Genomic DNA, 22,397 nt, shown 5'->3' with positions numbered 1-22,397 from the left:
GCCATGTTTTAAATGATTATTTTATTATAAGGCAATTTTGTAACTTTCGTTGAAATAGAATAAATCTTTATTCGGAAAAATGTTTCTTTTATCAACATTTTAAATAAACCAAATTATATCTTTCGATCCGAATGTCTCCTTGAGGTTCGATCTATTACAGGTAAACATAATGAGTCACAAATTAGCGCGTATAGGTCCAGTTTTGTTGTGCAGACATACGACGGAAATAAGTGCGTGAATCAGAATTAAGGGAATCCCTCTGAAGGGAGTCCCACTCTGTCATGTTTACTGCGAATTCAGGTCAACAATAGTATACGAGGCGAATATATTCTATGACTGTAAACCTGGATAAATATGTAAGAATACTGAAGATGCCGTGATTTCAAATTGCCAAGTTTGCCAGCAAGATACTGAGGACAAAATAGTCATTATAATCGTTAAATGACTGTGCTTTGCTGCCATGAAATCTCATGCAATTTGTGAAGCACGCTAAACTAACATTGAATAACAGACTGTGTGGATAATTGGGTAGATAGATTTTTTTAATATGAAACAGATACGATATGTAATGTTTTTGCTATTGGCAATCGGTGTTCTGATACTGTATTACACAAATGTCACCGTCGAAAGGAATAAATCGGTAAGTGAAAAACAGTAGTAAAAGAATGGTGATATTTAGATTGTAGTTTGCAGTGTATTGCCCCGTAGTCAAATGTATCTTATTTAGTATTATCTCGTATAAATGTATTATGGCGAGATTCAACGAGATTAGACCTTTTTGCAACAATGTCATGTACATGTTGTCAAATTCGTGTTCCCATTTTTCATTTATACTCAAAATATTTGATGATAAGAAACAGGAAATTAAAGAAAATGACATAATAAAAAATGTGTGCAAAATGGGCAGAATTCAGGAGAGATACGATATGCTATAAGCTAACGGAAAATGTCAAACGTATTTTCAAACATGTTTCACGGATATAGGCCTATGATATTCATGACTAGTTTTCTGATGGGTAAAATTACGTTGGTTGATAGGTTGATAATTTACCGTACACTTTTATACATCTAAACGTGCTTGCAAGTTATTTTACATACAAACGTTCAACCATAATTACTTTTCTTCACACAGCCAAAACTTCTTCTGTGGAACCACCACAAAGGACCTCCACCCTCTGTAGAAATCCATCACCTCCCAGCACCAGATTGGCTGAAGTCCTACACCTCCACTAGTCTTACCATTCCATCTCTACGTGAGGCATATCCAAGTGCCTTTGAATACAAGGACATTTGGACGCTTCCAACCAAGGCTACTACGTCGTCCTTCAAGATTACCAACTATAGATCCAAATTCTCTCTGTGTGATACAATTACTGTTGAGATAGTAGCAAGAGATGTTAGCAATAAAATAAAATCAACAGGAGGGGACTATTTCTTCGCCAATATTTACGATTTTGGTTCTCGCGCAAGTTCTCCACCTGATGATGATATAGTAGATCATCAAAATGGAACTTACACGGTGAAGTTTACTCTTCGTTGGGCTGGAACCGTTAAAGTCACCGTCTTTTTGGTACATCCTAGTGAAGCTGTTAATTCATTACGACGCGTAAGAGACTATTTTCCCGCCAGACAGATATTCATCGGCAAATTTAAATCAAACAATCAGACGACAAAGACATTTTGCCACGTGACTACGCACATGTATGTGGAATACTTTGAGAATACATCGAGCATTGTAGAATTTTGTAATTTTACCGATTCTAAGACAGGATCACCATGGTATTGTATAAAACCTGCGGGATTTCCTTGTTCTTCCTATGAACAACATTCACAAACAGAAAAAGGAGCGATACCAATATTACACTTGATGCATCTGCGTGAAAGACGTCTGTTTGAACGGTGAGTTAGATAGTGAAAATATGAGTAATCCTATCAAAATGTGGAACATCACCATCAGCCCCGGCCATCAGCTATATTATAGCTCATTCAAAGTTTTGTTAACATTCCAATGATACCTATTTAAGATTTCATCGACAAAAAAGGAGGCGCACATCCGATCACTTTCAAAGAATTAATTGGAATTTCAGTTTGACCTTTGCAATAGTTAGAATTGCAATAAGCATTCACTGGTGAGCACGGTGAGGCAAAAATCCAACTAAACGTTTGAAAGAAAACCTATGGATTTCTAGTCAGATACAGGATTTCTGATATTTATCTGAGAATAGCTTTATTTCCCAAAAATCAACAGGGTCTTTCTTGGCTTTTCGGTTGAAAATCGCCAAAAAACACCAGAAATAATTATGAGGAATGAGCAATTTTGGGGTCTTTTAGAGCTGAAATTATCAAAATCAAGTGTCTTTTGGAGCTCTATTTTGTTCAAATATAGGGGGTCTGTCGGTGCCCCCGGGTATATAACCCAGATATGAAACCACATCAGATTACCCTCGCTCAGTTCAGCTTTCCAGAAAGTGACCTTCGCCCAAATGGGTGTCAAAGTTGGTAACAGGTGTCATACTGGAAGCATGTTGTGTCCCTAATAATATGGTTGCATTTGAGCTACAATGTTGATAAAATACGACTGATTTGTTTAAAGAGTTTTCAACAAGAACATTGTAATCAACTCGGATGTACTATTATCTTTGTCTTTTGTTCAGACCTGTTCGACTGCACAGCTTTGGATCGAATGTCTTCCGAGTTACATCCAAAGGTAATATTTAGCAATAATTGAAGATGTTGATGAACTTTTATACAATGTTTTCATCTGCTTTAATTGAAATTACATAAATATAGTTCTTTTTCTAAATTTCTTGTCACACTTTCGTCGTGGTTTCTTCAAAGAAACTAACCACATTCACCGGAGTTTATATCCCAAAGGACAGTAATTTTAAATTGTAATCATCAAACATTTAAATTTTAATTTTGATCAGATTCAAAATTAAATACTTATTCAATCTTTTTAGTTTAGTCTATATGAGCGGTAACTTACGCATAATACTGGCCTAGTAATTGGCTTCGAAAGTATTGAAAAATGACGTTCGTTTTCAGAACCAAACTCTGTTAAAATTCGTCTAAACACATTTTACATTCTGCCACTTAAGGCCAATTCTTATTTTATTTGACAGGACCCGCAAAAAGCACATGTATTCCGCACAAATTACCAAGTTGCATCATGGGAAGCAACAACAAAGGAAGTGCACCAACCTCAGGATACTATTACAAAGAATCATGGGAATCCTTCAATTGCAAGCTATCCCACTTCGCAATTCGCGAGATAAAGCTTTGTTTACAAAACCGTGTTGTGTATTTTTTGGGAGATTCAACTATTCGGCAATGGTTTACATACCTTGCGGAGTCATTTGACAATACCAAATTTGGGAATAGATATGTGTATAATGCAAACTATAGAATGGGAGATGATGTATGGCGGAGTAAAGACAATAACATAACAATGCATTACCATCACCATGGTTTTCCCAATATGATCAAATGGGTTAATACAACAGATATGCATTACATGGCTAACATGATTGATAAACTCCCCGCTCATACCGGTACAATCATCTTCATATCTATCGCAGCACATTTTACCATTACAAATCTTGATTTTTACAGAACTAGACTTTTAAGCGTAAAACAAGCAATAAAAAGACTGCAAACTCGAAACGCGGATGTTCCAGTTTTTATAAAAACAGCAAACACGCGTGATATGGATCTTATCGATGAAAGTAATTGGTTTTTAGATCAAATAAATGGTGTATTGAGAGAAGAAATGGCGGGAATGAATGTCACCCTTATTGATGTGTGGGATATGACAACTTGCCATTGGACTATGTTTCATGTTCATCCTAGTGAGGAAATATTGAAAAATGAAATTGATACAGCTTTGTCATATTTATGTCCATCAACATTGGGTTCTAGCGCCAATTCTGATTTTTGACATCAGTGAATACCGATCCATTTTCAGAAAAAGACAACTACACAGCAAACACAAAACGGTTTACAGAAAATGTTTAAATGTCGGGTTATATAAAGGGAATAAAAACTTTTTAATAATATTCAAACAACATTTTTGAAAACTTGATGCAAAATATTCTAAACAGAATGTTATTTAAGTGGACAAAATATTTTACAATAACGTTTTAAAAATGTTTTCATGACCTTTTGTGTTTGCTGGGTAGTCCTTTGATTATCTTGTACTTTTTGTCAGTTTTGAATCAAAATGAGTGATATTAAAAGGATAGTTTTCTGAAAAGAAAGCGTGGCAGTTACTATCAAATAACGAACTAAATAAGATGTCCCCATTACCCAAATTATTATTATTTCCGAATATGATCAAATGGGTTAATACAACAGATATGCATTATATGGCTAACATGATAGTACAATCGTCTTTATATCTATAGCAGCAGATTTTACCATTACAAATCTTGATTTTTACCGAACTAGACTTTTAAGCGTAAAACAAGCCATTAAAAGACTGCAAACTCGAAACCTCAATTGTGATTGTAGCAATATATGCCTTTTCCATGCAAATATTTTTGAAGAAACAGACTATTGACCATGTTGGTTTAACCAGCGTAAACTTTGATCCTATCTGATGCGGTATCTTGTATCTGTTCATTTGAGCAAATTATGTTTTACTATTATTTGCCTATAAGCGGGCGAAAATATTGTAATTTGGACTTTGATTTTTGATAATTGTGAAATGATGTTTTTTGCATTTCAAATCGTAAATAAATAATAATTTACAAAAATCATAAGTTTATGTGCCGAAATGTTTTGGACCCTGTAATTTTCATGTGTACCGTAAATTAAAATATAATTTCTTGCGCTTTGTGAAGTTGAAATATGATTGTTGTTCAATTTGGATCATGAGGCCGTCGGTGAAATTTTACCACACACTTAATAATGTTGTTGGTATTATCTATTGGAGATATTAACTTCAGATAAGCACCATCGTCACAATTCCAGCAAGATCGCAGCCATTTTAACGACAGACAACGCCCTTTCTGTGGACTACAACTTGAAATATTAAGATTACCTATACAGAAATAAAGGTAACTACGCACTGTTGACAGTAAGTATAAAGATTCAATGTTACAGTATTATTCTTTTTATTATCATAGTTTATGTAAAGCACATGATAAGGACATGTATTCCAGTGGCGCACTATACATGTATTTCCAGAGGGGCATTCGTCCCGCTCCGATCAAATGGTTAAAAATAAGTCGTCACTTTGGTCTTCGATATGCTTTGTCCAGCTTTATATAGGCATGTAATTGGCGAAGACTACTCATAACATCATGGATTGATATAGAATCAGCATGCCTCCGTCATACTGCCATATGCCAAGTTTTAGCTAATGACAAGCCTTGATTGAGTCCGTTTGACTGCTCAGCTCCAAGCGGCATGGGAGTGTGAAACCAACATCAGAATGGCATGCACACAGTTGCGCGCAACACCTACGTTAGTTGCGGTTTACTTAATGTATGCCTGCGTGCGCGTATGTGAATTTACGGGAGCGTAAGTTGGGACTTATCAGTAATTATAACAGCCAAAAGTGATCTATTTAATGATTTCGTTTGGAGAGATGAGTCTTTTTTTTTTGCTTCAAACATGTCAAAGGACGAATTCTTCCTATTCAAATGCATTGGTAGACCACCCACTGCGCTCGAGCCACATTCCTTAATGCTAACATGTCTGAGCCCATGGTGTCGTGCGTCCAGTAAATTTACTCGAGAAAATTCAGATGATGGTGGATGCGATATCGCTATTTTTGACGTCGCCATTGGATTAACACATAATCATGAAATCTTCACAAACAATTCTAAATTTGTGAGTGGACGCGGCGAATCAGCCGTAAACTCGGCAAATTGTATTCTGAATTAAAGTGTAAAATGTATGTGGAGGTCGTATTCATTAGTGTATCAATTCGTTGCGACAAGTATCTTATCAAACGCTGTTTAAATCAATAATACTACTGCTGAAGAGGATAATAAGCTTCTACCTATTTCTATAGAATAGTTCTTGTCTTTGTTTGCTTTGGCTAAATCCTGTTCAAGTGGTAGATAACAAAGCATTGTATTTTGTCTAGGTATGTATAATCAACAATGAACAATGAGAGGATATTTCTGAACCTCGTTGACTTGGGGATGATTTGAAATGACCGCCAATTATGACTGTTGGATATTTATTACCAGAAATGTAGAAAAAGAGACACATGTAGAACCGATAACAAATACAATTTTGTCGAAGGAACAGAGTTCAACAAATCATAACCCCGCTTTTGGATATCGTTTGAAGTCAAATGATATACCATTTTAAAGCTTATGGTATATATTTTCTAAACACGAAATAAAAAAAAATTGACCTGGGCCGACTTTACGGCTGATTCGCCGCGTCCAGTCACATTTGTTATGTGGTGTCAAAGCAAAATTATCTTACTCTAAAACCGGTGGGGTTCTGCAAAGTACCCCACTGCAAGTATGTTAATTGTCCATTTATAATCGCTAACCGTGTATTGTGAATGGGGCTGTCAGCCCTGTATCTTCGCCAGCCTCGTACGTCCGTGTTGCGTGTCCTATGCCGCCTGAGAAAATTCACTCCGTATTGCTGATTGTCATTTAGCCAAATCGATGGCAATAACTCGTAGTAAAACAGCTAATCAGTAGCGTAGCCAGCGGGGCGGGGGGGGGCAGGTTGGGGCAGAGTGGCCCCCTGACAAAAAAATGAAAGAAAAAGTGCCCTCTGACAAAAAAAAATGAAAGAGAAAATCAGGAGGGCAAAGGAAAAGAAAAAGGGCAAGTAGCCCCTTTTCTAGCAAAATTCAGGGCCAAAATAGTGTAAAATACAAAACATTTCCGCGCTACGCGCGCACTTTGTAATGATAAATCCCTTTTTTAGCCGGATAATGGGCAAAAATAGTGTAAAATACCATTTTTTTCGCGTTACGCGCGCACATCAATTCCAATAAGGCCCTTTTTGGGAAGCTCAAAGACATACAGTCTCTATGTATTGTATGATACAACTGCAATTTTTTTCGTCTGTGCCCCAAAAATTTTATTTTGCCCCCCTGACCAAGACAGCTGGCTACGCCCCTGCTGCGGTACCATACCCTGTCAAAAATTGACGAACAAATTTGATGTATTAAACCCATTGAACCATGGGTCACATACTGCCTCGAAGATTTGTCTCTATGGTCATCTAATTGATGGATAGAAATCCCCGGGAGAAACTCAAATTGAGAAGTGAAAATGAAAACTTTGCATAAGACAGAATAAGACGTAATGATGAAATAGATCCATAGTCATGATTTATGATATATGGATGATGTCTGGTATAGCCACGAAGGTGTCTCTTGATGTGCGGTGCGGATGGGTGGGGATGAGATGCGGAGGGACAGCACACATATTTTGCCAATCTTACAATCATGCATCATTTTTGTTCTTTATCTTGGAATTCATTTACAGATGGTACACTCATAACAATGGCAAAGTCTCCACAAGACAATTTCATCAGGTGCCATGCAGCTCTAGATACCCTCTGATCCCACACAATTCCTAGTATACAAAATGCTATAGACATATGGCATCAAAAGACAACTGTAACCACCCAACCTTGTTCTAACCCAGCCCAATGTCCCCCTTACAAGAAACCTTCTCTGAAGAACAAATCATGCCAGGAATGCATTGCATGGGCAACAGCCATCGAAGCTCAGGTGTACCCAACTATGAATTCTCTACAATGGATGAATGCAAATTCTACTTTGTTCAGCAAAGATCCATTGGAAGCCATCAAACTGTTTGTTTTACGGATGCCTGCAAATCAGAGAAATATGTATTCAACACTCGGTGACTTTGATACTGCCTCCCTTCTCATGATTATGGGTAAATTCAAGGCGTTCCACCTCGGAGATCAGACTGTATTTGATAATGTTCAAAAGGTACGAAATACGATACTCTATATTATAAATCGTTTGGTTTTGTGGAAACCTTTTTGTCGTGTAATGTAAATGATGTGGGGAGAAGTGGCATGAGACCCTTGTTTAAGTTGTTTAGGACTCCCATCTTGTAGCTCGACCAAGTTATAAATGTATTGAGGAGGGGAGGATTTCGTATTGATGCCCTTTCAATTTTGAAAATCTGATCTATGTACCTTATATTTCGTTTCAGGTAGCCCAAATCCGACACTCACTTGCTCACCTGAAACAAAGTAACAGTCTCCATCTTGATGACCAGACCTTCAACAACTACTGGACAGACATCACAAGCCTTGTCAACTGTTTACCAGGTATAGGACGTCCATATTTCACTCAGAACACTGCACACGATGTGATCACTAAGTTAACTGAAGTAAGTCTTCAATCTACATAAACATTTTTATCATGTCTAAAAGTGTAAGTTGACCTTTTCGGTAATCCCATTATTTCTTAGCGGTTAGACCCGTGATGTCGTCGTTTGACGTCACGCCGATGTGCACATCGTTTAGCGAACATCGTTACTGCGAATTTGAAAGCCGTAATGTGCGCAGTAACGATGTGGGCACTGGTGTGACGACATCTCAGGTATAACCGCAAAGAATTATGGGATTTGCCGAAAAGGTCAATTATAAGATCCCCAAGTTGATTGACATAAGATACAGGATATTGCAACCATTGTTCATGTTGTTAGCAGTCCGACTCTGCAGGTAAAAGACATCAATAGACTATTGCAACGGACTCTTCACTTCATTATTCGGCAAAGATCTTACAAGACTGCAACGCCTACAGAATAATGCTGCAAGACTGGTGTTTGCAATTGGTCGTAGAACTGACGCTTCCAATCTCCTAGAGACCGTGTACTGGCTTCCAGTTCGCCAACGAATAGTACTGTTCAAAATCCTTCTGTACGTCTATAAGTCTTTGCAGCACCAGAGTCCCAACTACATCTCGGACTACTTTACCGTTTATGTTACTCCTCGTACCTTGCGATCGTCTTCTGACAGTTACCGGCTCGCTATTCCAAGACGCAGCCACAGAATGACTGGTGAAAACAGATTTCACATTACAGCTGCCACGGCATGGAATACACTACCTGTGGACATAAAGTCTGCTACGACAACATCCGTGTTCACGTCTATGCTAAATACTCATTTGTTTTCTTGAACTGTATCTCTTGTTATTTGACTTTATGTGTATATTGTGTAAGCGCCATGGTATCATGGTGAATGGCGCCATAAATGCCTGTAAATGTAAAATGTAAATGTAAAATCAATACATTTTAAAGATTCTCAGATTTAGGTTGCTCATACTTAACAATTATACTTAAGTATAGGGTGATACTAATATGAAAGTTAATCTATGTTTAGTATAAATCAACTAATTTGTATGGTAGATTGAACGTTTGTTCACAACACAAAAAAGGTTGTTCACCTCAAATGTTCGGTTGTTTTTAAAGCTACAAAATTCGTCAGCATAATGACCCAGTTCGTTGATTGATTTGATTTCTGACTTCTGAATCGAACATAAACTCTTGATTTGTTGTATCCCGTCCGTGTTCAAGGGAGGGGACTTTGTGGTGTTGTTCAGGTTGTAAAATACAGGTTATATCAAAATGATTGGTACACATCCGTTTCCAGTTATTATGGACAAGACTACCACAACAAAGTGCAACATAGGAGCTACTTTCTTTATTTGTAGAAAATAAATCCTGGGCATTTCAAGATCATCCAATGTTGCATATTTTGTTCAGGGCCCGTGAAGAAACAGAAACAAACGCCAAAAACGATGGGTACCAAACATTTTGATACAGCCCCGGAGATACAGCCTGTATGTTGAAAACAGTAAACAGTATTTTTTTAATGTCTAGATAAAAGACCAAACCATATCAGTGAGCACACAACAAGAAGCACTGAAAACCTTAGAAGACAACAAACAAAACCAAACTACCAGTACTACTGTGGCAGCCTCGCAAACTAGCATTGAACACGGTAAAGGTAATTTATGGTAGAGGCGTCACATCCGAATATTGTGGTAGAAGGTCTCAGGTCAAAAACTATTTGGGTTAAAGTAAATGACTGATATAAAAATGCCCTATTTTTACATACCCCCAGCAAATATGTAAAGCATAAGGTATGAAAGCACAAACCTCACTCTAATGGGGTCGCCTTACTCTGGCAAGATTCAAATATGATAGTGATAATCTGTTTTTCATCCTTGACAACAATTTGGTTTTTCTGGTCTGAGATGGAGCAAAGTTATTTTCCCTTGCTCAGATGGCAATATTTGGATTTTTGTTACTCAGACAGCGAGATCAGATCAGACGGCCCCACCCTAGACTATGCCATAGTCGATTTTTGATAAATAAAAATGTTATTAAGTACATCAAAATACTAGTATAAAATGGTTATGAAAAAGTTTAGGCTATATAATTATTATATTTGTGACAGTAAAAGTAAAGTATAGGCCCTACGTAGGCTTATATTATTGAATGCAACATATCATAATGGCATAATTATAATGACACTTCAATACTGAACAATTCTAATTTTAGAATCTGCCAGTTTATTATCCGAAAAACCGACTATGGACTTTCACTTTTAAGCAGAACTTTACCCCGGGACTAACACACTGTCAATCATACTTGTTTATCAATAAAATCTAACCACAAGACTAAGCATGGTGGTACAATACGCGCTAGATGCATACGTTCATCCACCAGCACAAAAGCGCCGCATTCCCTAGATAGTTGTGTACCATGTATAGTTATAATGGTACCAGTACGCGTCGGGAGGATTTAAACAATAACGAGATCTGGGCGACCAATCACAAGCCAGATTCATTTTTAAAGATGCATTACATCATCACTAATTTTAGTTAGGCCAGAAATTGGCCTAACTCTCAAGGCAAAGTCAGTAGTCCACTTGGGAAGCTAACAAACAGAGGGCGTACGGTGACTGAAAAGATCAGTTGTGAAAATCTATCAATTGTGCACTCATTAATTAAATCAGAGTTTTAAGCTTAAATGTAATAGCCAGAGTAGTGCACAATTGGCAAGTGGACTACGGAGAAGTATATAACAAACAGAGGGCGTACGGTGACTGAAAAGATCAGTTGTGAAAATCTATCAATTGTGCACTCATTAATTAAATCAGAGTTTTAAGCTTAAATGTAATAGCCAGAGTAGTGCACAATTGGCAAGTGGACTACGGAGAAGTCTAGCCCCACCCAAATGGTTCATAAACCTTGTCATATTTGTACCAAGCTAAATGGATCATTCATTTTCAACTCCATAATGAATCCTTCGTTCTTGCCTGATAAGTCGACCTTCAAAAATCCTTATAACTTCTTTTAATTAAATCTTAAAAACAATATATAAATATGAACCTTTGACCAAAGAGCAAAAAAATATCTCGCCATCATTTGACGCAACTCTCTATCTCAATTACTCTAAAAAACACGGGTATAAAACACTTGAAAGAGAGTGTTCAGGGTTGCCGACTTCCTTTTCAGTTGAATTGAAACAGCTCGTGGTCTCCGCGAGAAAAAAGCCTGGTCAATGATTTCAACAAAATGAGCAGAGTATTACTTTGTGCAACGATTGCAAACGTTGGGAAAGTATAGTACAAGGAACTTATACGATGTCCTCATTCACAAACTGATACTATCTGTCCATCGTATAAGGCTATTACCGTACGATAATGCGCTGAAGGAATATTACACAGTCAAGAATAGGCTCCATCATTTTTTTGTTCTGATCCCTCCCAGTCTCCTAAAACATCAAAACATCAAAAGCGTTGCACATTTACTTACTTAAGACTCTCCTTTTTCATATAACACAGACAAAGTAGGACAAAGCTACCTAGAAATAGTCAACTTTTGGCAAGAAATATCTCTGTGTAATCCTATGTAAGTCCCATATCACATCGTTATCGGCGATCGTGATTTTTTTTTTCTGAAGTTTGGCTGGTACCCACTAGCGTCATGCACGTGACGCGACACAGCTAAAATAATCGACCGGAAATCGGGGATCATTAAAACGTCAACAACTTTCAAAACACAGAACGCAGTAAACTTAATGGCGAGCGGTCCGACTTTTGAGCAAAGTAAAAGAATTAATTGAACATCTGGGCCCATTTCAGTAAGCTTAACGAAGCTTCGTAAGTCTGAAAAATCAATCGTAACTTACGACACATCGTAAAATCCATTTCACTAATCGGAACCCTTCGTAAGTAATAAGAATTTACTACAGGGACCCTTCGTAAAATTTCGTAAAAGGGTATTCGTAACTTGCGAGCGGTTACTTGAAGGGTTAAACACTGAGTGAAAAAGACATCTGTTAAACGAATTCATAGTACATGTACTCAATTATTATTTCACCTGTTTCATTTGTAACAGATACACATCGACGAAGCAAAGAAGATGACTTCAACCTACAAGATTGTCAGAAAGAAATGAGAGAGTTCTACCTGGACGTAATGAGTAAAGTACCTCTCCTGGAATGGGTACCAGGTGATACAAAAGATATGAAAAGCATCTTTGTTGATCCTGTATGTGCATTGGAAACAAAAGACAGTGATGAGAAATTGGAAAATGTTCTAGAAAGAGATTTCTTATTGAAAAATGAAGATCTAGTAAAGAGGGATAAAGAATTGAAAAACGAAGATTTGATAAACATAGAAACAAATGAAGGTCAAATATCGAAACGGGTACTTGTTGTAGGTAAAGGAGGCACTGGTAAAAGTATTATATCTGCCAATCTTGCTTACAAATGGGCACAAAATACTCCTAACTCATCACTGTCAAAGTTTTCACTGGTAGTTGTAATAATCATGCGTAAAATACAAGGTAACAATGCGAGTTTGGAAGATATAATTTTTGAACAAATTTTACCTGAAGATAGCAAGGTATCAAAAGAAAGCCTGAAATCATATATTAAATCTCATCCGGAAGAAGTTTTAGTTGTTCTAGATGGTATAGATGAGGATAGTTCTGGCACAATTCGAAACAAATCTGGTGATATTAGGAAGATATTAGAAAATAGAAAACTACGCAATAGTTGCGTGATATTAACTACTCGATCTGAGGGGATGAATGACTTAAGATCGTGTGTTACGCACTTCACCCGAGTGAAGTTACATGGTTTTTCGACGATGAAAATTCATCAGTATATAGAAAAATATTTCCGGAGAGATAAGGCAAAAGGGACCAAGTTGCTAAACATGCTAAACGACAATCCAAAAACAATGTCTTTAGCAACCACGCCTATTCTATTGCTAATGATATGTTTACTTTGGGAAACAGATTGTAGCTTACCCAAGACAATGACACAGCTCTACCGAAAAACTGTGCGTCATCTGTGGAATGTATACAAAAGCAAGGAGGGCCAAGAACCTCCATCGGATGAAGAATCAGATGACGAAAAGTTAGGGGATGAGTTGAACAAGTTGATACACCAATTGGGCAAGGTAGCTTTACAGAATTTTGACATGCAGATAGACGGGTACAAAAACACATTCAATAGAAACGACTTTGAGAGCGAAGTGTTAGAGCTAGCACATAGGGTCAATATCTTAAGTAAAGAAACATCGAAATCAGAATTGAGCAAAAAAACTTCAGTGACATTTTTACATGCGACACTTACAGAATATTGTGCAGGAGTTTATTTGTCAAGCTTGATAGACACTGATCATGCAGAGTGTGAACAAATGTTGCAAAAACTTGTCTTGGTAATTGATTCAGAAACTCTCCGCATTGCAAAGGGCACACTTCACTTTTGCTGTGGCACAAAGTCCAATGCAACACGTTTCCTCCTTGAGTACATGGTAAAAGTGATGAAACCAAAGGGTATGGGCATCATTAACCCTCATCTGCGTCATATTTACGAAAGTCAATTATCTTACAAGCAATGCCAAGAGTTTGTATCACTATACTCCCGTCTTGATCGTATCAAACTTATTATCAATGAGGATTACATACCCTGTGTCCAATACCTTTTCGACTTATTCGAATCATCACAGCAAGGGCTGTTTCCCATGCTGACAGAGATTCAAATAAATACAAGTATCACGCCATTACTTCAATCAATAGTGAAACATGCAACAAACCTGAATAGGGTGACTGTGTACATTGATCGCCAGTTCTGTGAGGTTTCTGACAATGGAGAATCCTATTTGACTCTATTCTATCAAGCCGTCAGTTCAATATCAAGTCTCAAACACTTGGGTCTGTTGTCTACTATTATTCAAAAATGTGATGCTACGCCCCTGATCCAAATGTTAACCAAAAACAAAGTTAAGCTGGAGGAATTGATTTTGATGCACTTTCAGCTTGATCCAAATGCTGTGGCCCACTTTCTGAGAACAAATAATTTCATAACCAGAGTATCACTTGCTAACTCGGATGGTTTACAATCGGTAGATGAAATATTTCAGGTTTTACCCTACCTATCAAAGATGTATTATCTTTCCTTAATTGGCTATCGAGTAAGCAGTGGTGTAATAAAACACCTGAGATCTGTAGTTTCCCAACTAGCACACTTGCGTCTTCGGTGCTGCGGGCTGAATGAGACTCATCTGTTGGAGCTGGTTGCATTTCTAAGCAAGGCACAGAAGCTTACAACATTAGATTTGTCTCACAATCTATTCCCTGCTTCTTCGTTTGTCTCTCTGGCTAGATATTTGGAGAAAATCCCTCAATTAGCGAAATTGTGTCTTGTTAATACAGGATTGGAAGACGAAGGTGCCTGTGAGTTGGCCAAATGTCTCATAAGCAAGCCAACCCTGCGTACTCTTGAGCTTGATAAGAACTGGATTGGCCCCATTGGGAAACGTGAGCTGTGTTTGGTTTACTTGCTGATTTTCATCAGAAGTCACCCTGGATATCCGACCTGTAATGAGGAAGATATTTAGAAGAATTTGTTTGGAGGATGGGATATTCTGTTGGTGTCTCATACACACTCACAAGAGAGGCCAATTAATGTGCATAATTATAGGCGTACTATTGCACAGGTCAATTGTGTCCATGCATGCTATCAGTGACTTATAACTTTGTGATGCGATTTGGCACAGTGTAATCCTGTTCGTCAAGTCAACTCATTAATGAAATTCAAAACGAAACTCATAGAACACCTGAAATTGTAGTTCTACTGATAATGCAGCTCATACATGTCAAATGTTTTCAATACTTCGTGTTTTTCTTTTAGTTACTCATTATAATAATTTTGGGCTTTTTGTTTTCCTTAAACTTTTTATCTCATTTTGGTATACTATACAATGTTTTTGATTGTAGTTCCACTTGTTGTATGATTTTCTCAAATATGTTTCTGGTTTATCACGGCACTGTAATTTATTTAATGATGTATACCGTAAACGTTCGCCTAATGTCGCACCTGGGCTCCTAGGGTTAGCTCCTTTGCCTTGGGGTAAATTTCAGAGAGCCCCTCCTCTAAAATTCCCAAAAAGAATTAAGGGAATGTGCCCTTATTTGCTGGTGGGATTTTTCTGGGAGGGCACTTTTAATTTGTGTCTAAAATTCCAGTTATGTCAAGGGAGCCCATAGCGCCATTAGGCGAACGTTTACGATAAGGGTGTGGCGAAAAACACCTTTTTTCTCGATCAACTTGGAACTCTCGGATAATAAGCCCAAGCGGCATTGGAAGTTTGCAATGCATTGTGGGACAGTTTTCGCAGTTTTGAGATACTTTGCCCTCTGGCCTATCGGGAAAATTCAGAAAAATTGTTTTTTTGTGCATTCAAAATATAATTTAAAATGTTTTACTAGAATAAAAACAAACTCCAAAACTTGGTTATTGTAATTATTTGAATATTTGTAATGATAACATTATTACATATTAATAATTACAGGAATTTCCCCGATATGTCAGAGGTCAAAGTGTCCCAAAACTGCTCTTAAAAACGGAAGTTACTATGGCGATTGGGCTTATTTTACTGGGATACATATTGTGCTGAAATGTCCGACGGTAAGATCGGAGCATGTTTCATCCAGGCAGTAAATTTTCACAAAATCCCTATTTATTTGCTATTTCTTACTCTGTATACCTCTATATAAAGAAATCGGTAGGAACATGCTGGGGAAAAGTAGGTATCCAGATGACATCATAGCCAATATTAAACCCTTTTGGGTAGTTTGTTTGGACCCTCTAGAACATCACAAAATAACAAGCAAGCATTCTGCAATTAATTACCATCATTATTTGTTAAAGACCGGTATGTAGTTAAATATTGATGATATTGAGTTGTTAAATTAAGAGGTGGGGTAGCATTGTGCAGCATTTCCCCAGTTCTACTCAAGCAAATTTTACACTTTTAGTCTTGTTGCATAGATAAGCAGCATAGAACGGTAGCATTACCAATCAAAAGGTCAAAAGGTCACAATGTCTTGAAAATTACTCCGAATCAGATGTCGTATGACCCTTTCACCCCTGGTCAAGTCAGAGCTAATCTAAAATCGCATCTCATTTATGTTTTGTACTTATGCAAAAATATCAAAACTATGATTGACGGAGTAAAACTGGGGAAATGCTCCATAATGCTACCCCTACCGCTAAATTTAGCAACTCTTAATACTGGATATTACCTACATACCATCTTTAGCGAGCTATGTAACAAAGTTGAAGTTATTTACTACCTGGTGATATTTTGGAGGGTCCAAACAATATACCCAAAGTTCTCTGATAGTTCCAAGTCGAGACCCGACTGTATATATTTATGTTTATATGTTTATATGTGTTTATATGTTTTTATCTGGTTTGTATAATGTATAAATAAATAAATAAATAAATGAATTAATGAATGAATGAATTAATTAATGAATGAATGAATTAATTAATTAATTAATTAATTAATTAATTAATTAATTAATTAATTAATTAATTAATTAATTAAATAAAATAAATAAATAATCAAAAAAATAGGTTATTTCTACTGATAAGCAAGTGTCTATCAAATGATACAAAACATGTTAAAGACTTGCTTTGATATTGTGTGTGATATTGTTTTTATTATTGATGACATTTCAGTTATAGTCTACCACATTGTCTTCCCACTGTCGAATGTTATATAATGCACACTATACTTTTGTACTTTACATTGAGCTTTTAATTAAAAATGTTAGTTTATAGTTGATACACAGTGGCATTGAAAATTGTTTTATTTGTTGTCTCCTTGAATGTGTTGTCTCCTTGAATGTGCAAAGATTAAAAAATTAAATCCGGCTAGCTGGTATAGAGAAATCCGGGTAACAACAAGTCTTACATTTCTATACAATCTCCTTTCGGAGTGACGTCAACGCTTTCAGACAGCTAAATTGGTCGTGTCATATTCAGCGTTTTTTAAACGCTTAAAACGCCAGCGCTTTGAGCGAACGTTCTTGATTTGAAGCCACTGCCTCGCCAAGAAGATAGTATAGAAGAAGTTGTTGTATTCTGTATGTATTTACAAACTGTTCATAGAAAAGTTTTTAGATCAAATAAATGGTGTATTGAAAGAAAAAATGGCGGGAATGAATGTCACCCTTGTTGATGTTTGGGATATGAAATCTTGTTTCATGTTCATGCTAGTGAGGAAATATTGAGAAATGAATTCAATATGGCTTTGTCATATAGACGAGTTGACTTGTGGCGTCATTGCCTGGCAGTATGCGAGCGCATATTTTGTTCAGGGCCCGTGCTTTTAAAACTCCCGCCACATCACAATAAGGCTATTGAACAGTGTAGTGGTTGTATGCAGTTCGCTCAAGCAAATCGATATACCAGTCCCTTGCCTTTGTTGATAAACATTGAGGTCAACTCATCTATACACAAACAGATATTGTACAAGGGCACAATTACAGGAGATCAATAAAAACTAATACTTGATCGTTATCCCAGTATTATACATACTGCACAAGAGCACAGTGGCGTTGCCAGGACTTATTAGAGCGGGGGTGGGTAAAAGGGGAGGCAAATTTCATAATAAGCGGAAAGCTTTGATCATATCTCGCTGTTGTCAGGGCCAACCGGCCCATCCTAATAAACATAACATGGCACTGGTATTTCTGTTTCAACTTTGAACTTTTGGAGAAAAATTGAGTTCGATGTACTGATTGAGAAGTTCTTTATTTTGTGAAGCAGTCTGAATAGAAATAAGTATACATAACAAGTCTCAGGAATCAAATTTAATATAGACTAACAGAGAAACATTACCAAAACGAACATGAAAAAGGCAAATTTCCAGTACTTTTGCAACTGATTGATTGATTGATTGACTGACTGATTGATTGATTGATTGATTGATTAATTGATTGATTGATTGATTGATTAATTGATTGATTGATTGATTGATTGATTGATTGATTGATTGATTGATTGATTGATTGACAAACCATATATTCGACGTCGATGATGCAACAAGTATTCCTGATTCAATATCAATATAAAGAATGTTTGTTGACGAAAAATCAATTATATGTGACGTCGTTTATTTGCTAGTATTATTATATTATCAATTTTACGTCAACAAAAGCTCGTTAAAAGTTAAACATGACTGGAAATCGAATGTAAATAGCTTGAATAGCGAGTTCTTGATCAAAGGTTAAAATTGTTCTGGTAGTGTCTGGTTTTAAATGTACTTAATGTGAGGGAAATTATGCATATAACGATAAGAAAAACGTACTATTTACCCATTGGCATAGGCTATAATATACCCTAATCGCATTTCACGATCTGGAATTTGAACAGAAGTGAAGGTTTGGCCAATACTGCTTTACTCGATACATTTAATATAGGCCCAATCTCTGAATATATTGTCGATGAGCATGGAGTCATCCTGTAGTACTGATCCAAAACCAGGGCTGACCAGGGTGTTCATTTGGTGCGTGCCTCGTTCTCTGTCAACCGTCCTTACCAAGTGCCTGAGTTACGTGGATGGAATACAAATATTTGACGAACCTTGTATTAGCGCTTTTAAATATGGTCCTGAAGGGAAAACACCAATTGCGAATCAACTGGATCAAATCGAGTCCATCCGTGCATCAGCACTGAACCAAGAAGTGTTATTTGAACACGCCTTCGATGATAGCAAGTGTACCTATGGATGGATAAGACAACAACTAGAGGCTGATTACCCTGGAAAGAAAGTGTTATTGGTCAGAGACCACGCAATTTTCTTGGACGCAAAGTACGATACCATTCCACCTGGGTTTCGACATGTATTCCTGATTCGACATCCTTACAAAGTTTTCCCCTCATATAAGAGCGCGCTCACTAAACACCTCAACATGGATAACGATACTACGAATTGGAATGAGCTTCTGAAAGCAATTGATCGATCTAACTGTTCCTACGAAATGCAGTTTAAACTTCTCAAGTATGTTCAAGAACATTTTGATGCTAACCCTGTCATCATAGACGCCGATGACCTTCAGGGTAACCCATCTTCAATTTTGAGTCAATTCTGTCAAGCTGTTGGAATACCGTATAGTGACAGTCTACTGGAATGGCCGCCGGGTCACGACATCATGAAAACATGGAAAGGATCCAAACTTCAAATGCAAGGAGGTCTGTTAGAGAATGAAAATGGATATTTTGAAAATGCAATGAAAAGCAGAAGGTTCTTTCCAGTGACAGCAACACCCAAACGAAGCGAATTGTCACAAGATCTTCAGGAAGCTGCCGATTACTCTATGCCATTCTACGAAAAAATGTACCAAATGCGTCTGAACCCGTAACAGCTACCCAAAATAAAGTTAAAGAAGAAATGCCAACATATTTATTATGGATCAATTGGAGACATTACAGTAATGGATCAGATATTTCTTCAAATATCAATAATCGATGTAATAACACATTACATTTTGTAAAGATATAGGCGTATGTTCAGGGTAAAGAAATAATGTGTGATTTCCATAAAGAATAGATAAATCTAATTTTGTAAATATATTTAAATATTAGTTATCACTGATCACATTGTCCCCTTTTAATTTCGAGCCAAACAAATGAGGTAAAACAAAGAAAATTGCTATTTCATACAGTACGTGCGTGTATTTGCTCGACGATCGTATTACTTGTATTATTGCAAGGAGCATCACGTGACTAGGACGTATAAACTTACTGCGATCTTTATTAAGGTTATTAATATTTTAAACTGTTGTGATTTGGTAGTTCACAGCATCTTACGAATGGTAGTGAGCTTTGGCAAAAACTGCATTGCTCAATTCATAGCGAGCGTGTAGAAGAATTAAAATATCACAGAGATACTTTTATAGGTGCTGCGGTTCTTGAGTTATGTTGTAAAGAGCGCTGAAACAACAACACTTTTGTAAAAAGTACATAACTCATTAACAACAATAAATTAAGCAAGTTTGCAAAGTATACGATTTGTAGAATGAACTTTTGCAAAACGTCAAGGTGTTAATTTTCAATAATATATTGATCTAGATAATGAAACTCGACTTTTAGGTTGCTTCGACCAACAACACCTCGTCTACCATTAAATGCAAAGATTCAATATACAATTTATACACATGAGCTGATATTCACGAGACGTATTAGCAAGCACTCGATCGGTGAACTCTGAATAAATCCGGCGAAATTAAATTAAATATAAAAAATTAAATTTCACTGTAATTAAAGGTCCGTAACCCGATCGACAGCATCATCCCCCGATTTTTTTCATTGTTGATGAGGTTTTGGTATCACATAATAGATACTATTTTTCTCATTACTATGCTGAAATTTGACGCACCAAGTCGATGTATTTCCGGAGAAATCATGAATCACAGCGGTTTTTACAGGTTACCAGTTTGTAAACAATAACAATTTCTTCGGATCATGGGAAGAGAAAAAAGCGAACTACGCTAAGTGTAGTCTCGCGGCCAGACTGTATGTGGCTATCACGAGGATCGACGAGTGTCAGACCGACGCAAACTGGCTGTGTAGGAGACTACGCTAAGTGCTGAGGAGACGGTCCGCCGTATATAATTAAAACAATTCCTTGATTATTTCAGTTGGTGAAATAGCTCAATTGGCTAGCGCGCCGTTCTTTTACCCGAGAGGTACCTGGTTCAAAACCCGGTATCGGAAGGTTTTTTCCTCTCCATTTTTAACCCAAACTTTTTATATTCATTTGAAATGTACATATTGCAAGGGGAAATATATTTTGTTTCCTTTTTTTCTGAAACGGTACGAAAAAACAAAAAAAACAAAAAAAAACAAATATTTTCCGTTCAATACGGGCCGGGCATTGCAGCATGTCAGCATTCGTCATACGAACGGGAATTGTTGTTGTTGCATGCCTACCCAGAATGCAATTCACGTATACAAGGTATTGGATTGCAAATTTGGCTATTTATTCACATTTACGCTGAAAATGCTCTCGTTTTTTCACAAAGCAGCATAAAGGGGGAGATATTTGATATTATTATGTAATTTTAAAGACAATCCATATCCAAAACCAATAGGGTTACCCCCCTTTAAAACACTTCAGGCTTAGTCTTTCATGTAGTATTTTAATACACCATTGACCATTATAATCATGCAAAAAGTATACATTTGAGGAAAATTTGAGGGCGTCGATGTGGAGCAAATCACTTTATCTGTGTACCATCAGCATATACTGTATTTTATGCTGAATTCGAAATAATTGAAGACAATTATCTACTTAAGGTTACACGAAGAAACGTATAAAAAACGTATAAAAGACGTATAAAGTTGTTCTCTAAAACAGAGGTTTCTCAGTAATCAAATATCGCAGCGAGTGAAATGTTGGTGCATTGGACGTAGCTTAACATTTTTGTGTGTGTTATATACAAATTTTTAGAATAAATTTGAAAATCCTTCGTTTAAAGCATTTTTACGCACCATGTTCACAAGATCAAAAACACGTTCCATGACGTTTTTTTCAAATGTGCGCTCCGTATAAATCCACGCCGAGTGATTGTTTTCTTCTTTTTCGTATTGTACTACAAATCGATCAAAGAAATAATGTTGCCATGTGGAAGAACCAAATACAGTACCGATTAAATTTTAAAAGCCCGTTTTGGGGGAAATTTTGGAGAATTTGCTTGAGAAAAAGCTGGTTTGTGAAATTATCGATATCTTGATTACGGGACGTTAATTTAGACATCTGAATACCTACATTATTTCTCAACATTCTGCCAATTGCCATTCCATTTCATTTTCACTTCAAATTGAAGCTAGTTTTGCAAAAAACGAGGTTTTTCTCCATCGGGTTCGTCCAAAATTTCAGCGCCGACATGCGTGTTTATTCTAAGAGCCATTATGCGGACGCAATTGTAATCACGTCATTGCTTCAAATTATAATTATATATCCCCTTCGAGGACAATCAATTGCGTAAGCTGATGTGTGGCCGAGCGGATAGAGCGTTAGACTTTGAATCTATTATGATTAAATTTTGTGGGTTC

At 36.8% G+C, this 22,397-nt stretch overlaps 3 protein-coding genes across 3 annotated transcripts; all 3 read left to right on the top strand.

Moving 5' to 3' along the window:
• Positions 1-343: 343 nt before the first annotated feature.
• On the top strand, positions 344-4,611 carry LOC140163918 (NXPE family member 3-like). The gene is made up of 4 exons (XM_072187222.1): positions 344-640; positions 1,133-1,899; positions 2,655-2,707; positions 3,123-4,611. Exons 1-4 carry the CDS (start codon positions 548-550, stop codon positions 3,935-3,937), a joined length of 1,728 nt encoding a protein of 575 aa, XP_072043323.1. The 5' UTR covers positions 344-547; the 3' UTR covers positions 3,938-4,611.
• Positions 4,612-8,383: 3,772 nt separating this feature from the next.
• On the top strand, positions 8,384-14,886 carry LOC140163453 (NACHT, LRR and PYD domains-containing protein 3-like). Its single transcript, XM_072186768.1, has 3 exons — positions 8,384-8,395; positions 9,846-9,966; positions 12,374-14,886. The coding sequence occupies exons 1-3, from the start codon at positions 8,384-8,386 to the stop codon at positions 14,884-14,886; spliced, it is 2,646 nt and encodes an 881-aa protein (XP_072042869.1).
• A 3,904-nt stretch (positions 14,887-18,790) lies between these two features.
• On the top strand, positions 18,791-19,702 carry LOC140163452 (uncharacterized). Its single transcript, XM_072186767.1, has one exon. It carries the CDS (start codon positions 18,791-18,793, stop codon positions 19,700-19,702), a length of 912 nt encoding a protein of 303 aa, XP_072042868.1.
• The last annotated feature ends 2,695 nt before the right edge of the window (positions 19,703-22,397 follow it).

Source organism: Amphiura filiformis, chromosome 11, assembly GCF_039555335.1.
Source record: "Amphiura filiformis chromosome 11, Afil_fr2py, whole genome shotgun sequence".
Classification (NCBI taxonomy): domain Eukaryota; kingdom Metazoa; phylum Echinodermata; class Ophiuroidea; order Amphilepidida; family Amphiuridae; genus Amphiura; species Amphiura filiformis.
Note: the sequence above shows the minus strand (reverse complement) of the source record. Positions and strands in the feature narration are given on the sequence as shown.

Excerpts from the sequence above, each read along its gene's own strand:
- LOC140163918 (XM_072187222.1), top strand. The coding sequence starts at position 548 with ATGAAACAGATACGATATGTAATGTTTTTGCTATTGGCAATCGGTGTT. Across the intron at positions 641-1,132 it reads CCGTCGAAAGGAATAAATCG|CCAAAACTTCTTCTGTGGAA; the intron begins GTAAGTGAAAAA and ends TTCTTCACACAG. Across the intron at positions 1,900-2,654 it reads GAAAGACGTCTGTTTGAACG|ACCTGTTCGACTGCACAGCT; the intron begins GTGAGTTAGATA and ends TCTTTTGTTCAG.
- LOC140163453 (XM_072186768.1), top strand. Across the intron at positions 9,967-12,373 it reads GCAAACTAGCATTGAACACG|ATACACATCGACGAAGCAAA; the intron begins GTAAAGGTAATT and ends CATTTGTAACAG.
- LOC140163452 (XM_072186767.1), top strand. The coding sequence starts at position 18,791 with ATGGAGTCATCCTGTAGTACTGATCCAAAACCAGGGCTGACCAGGGTG.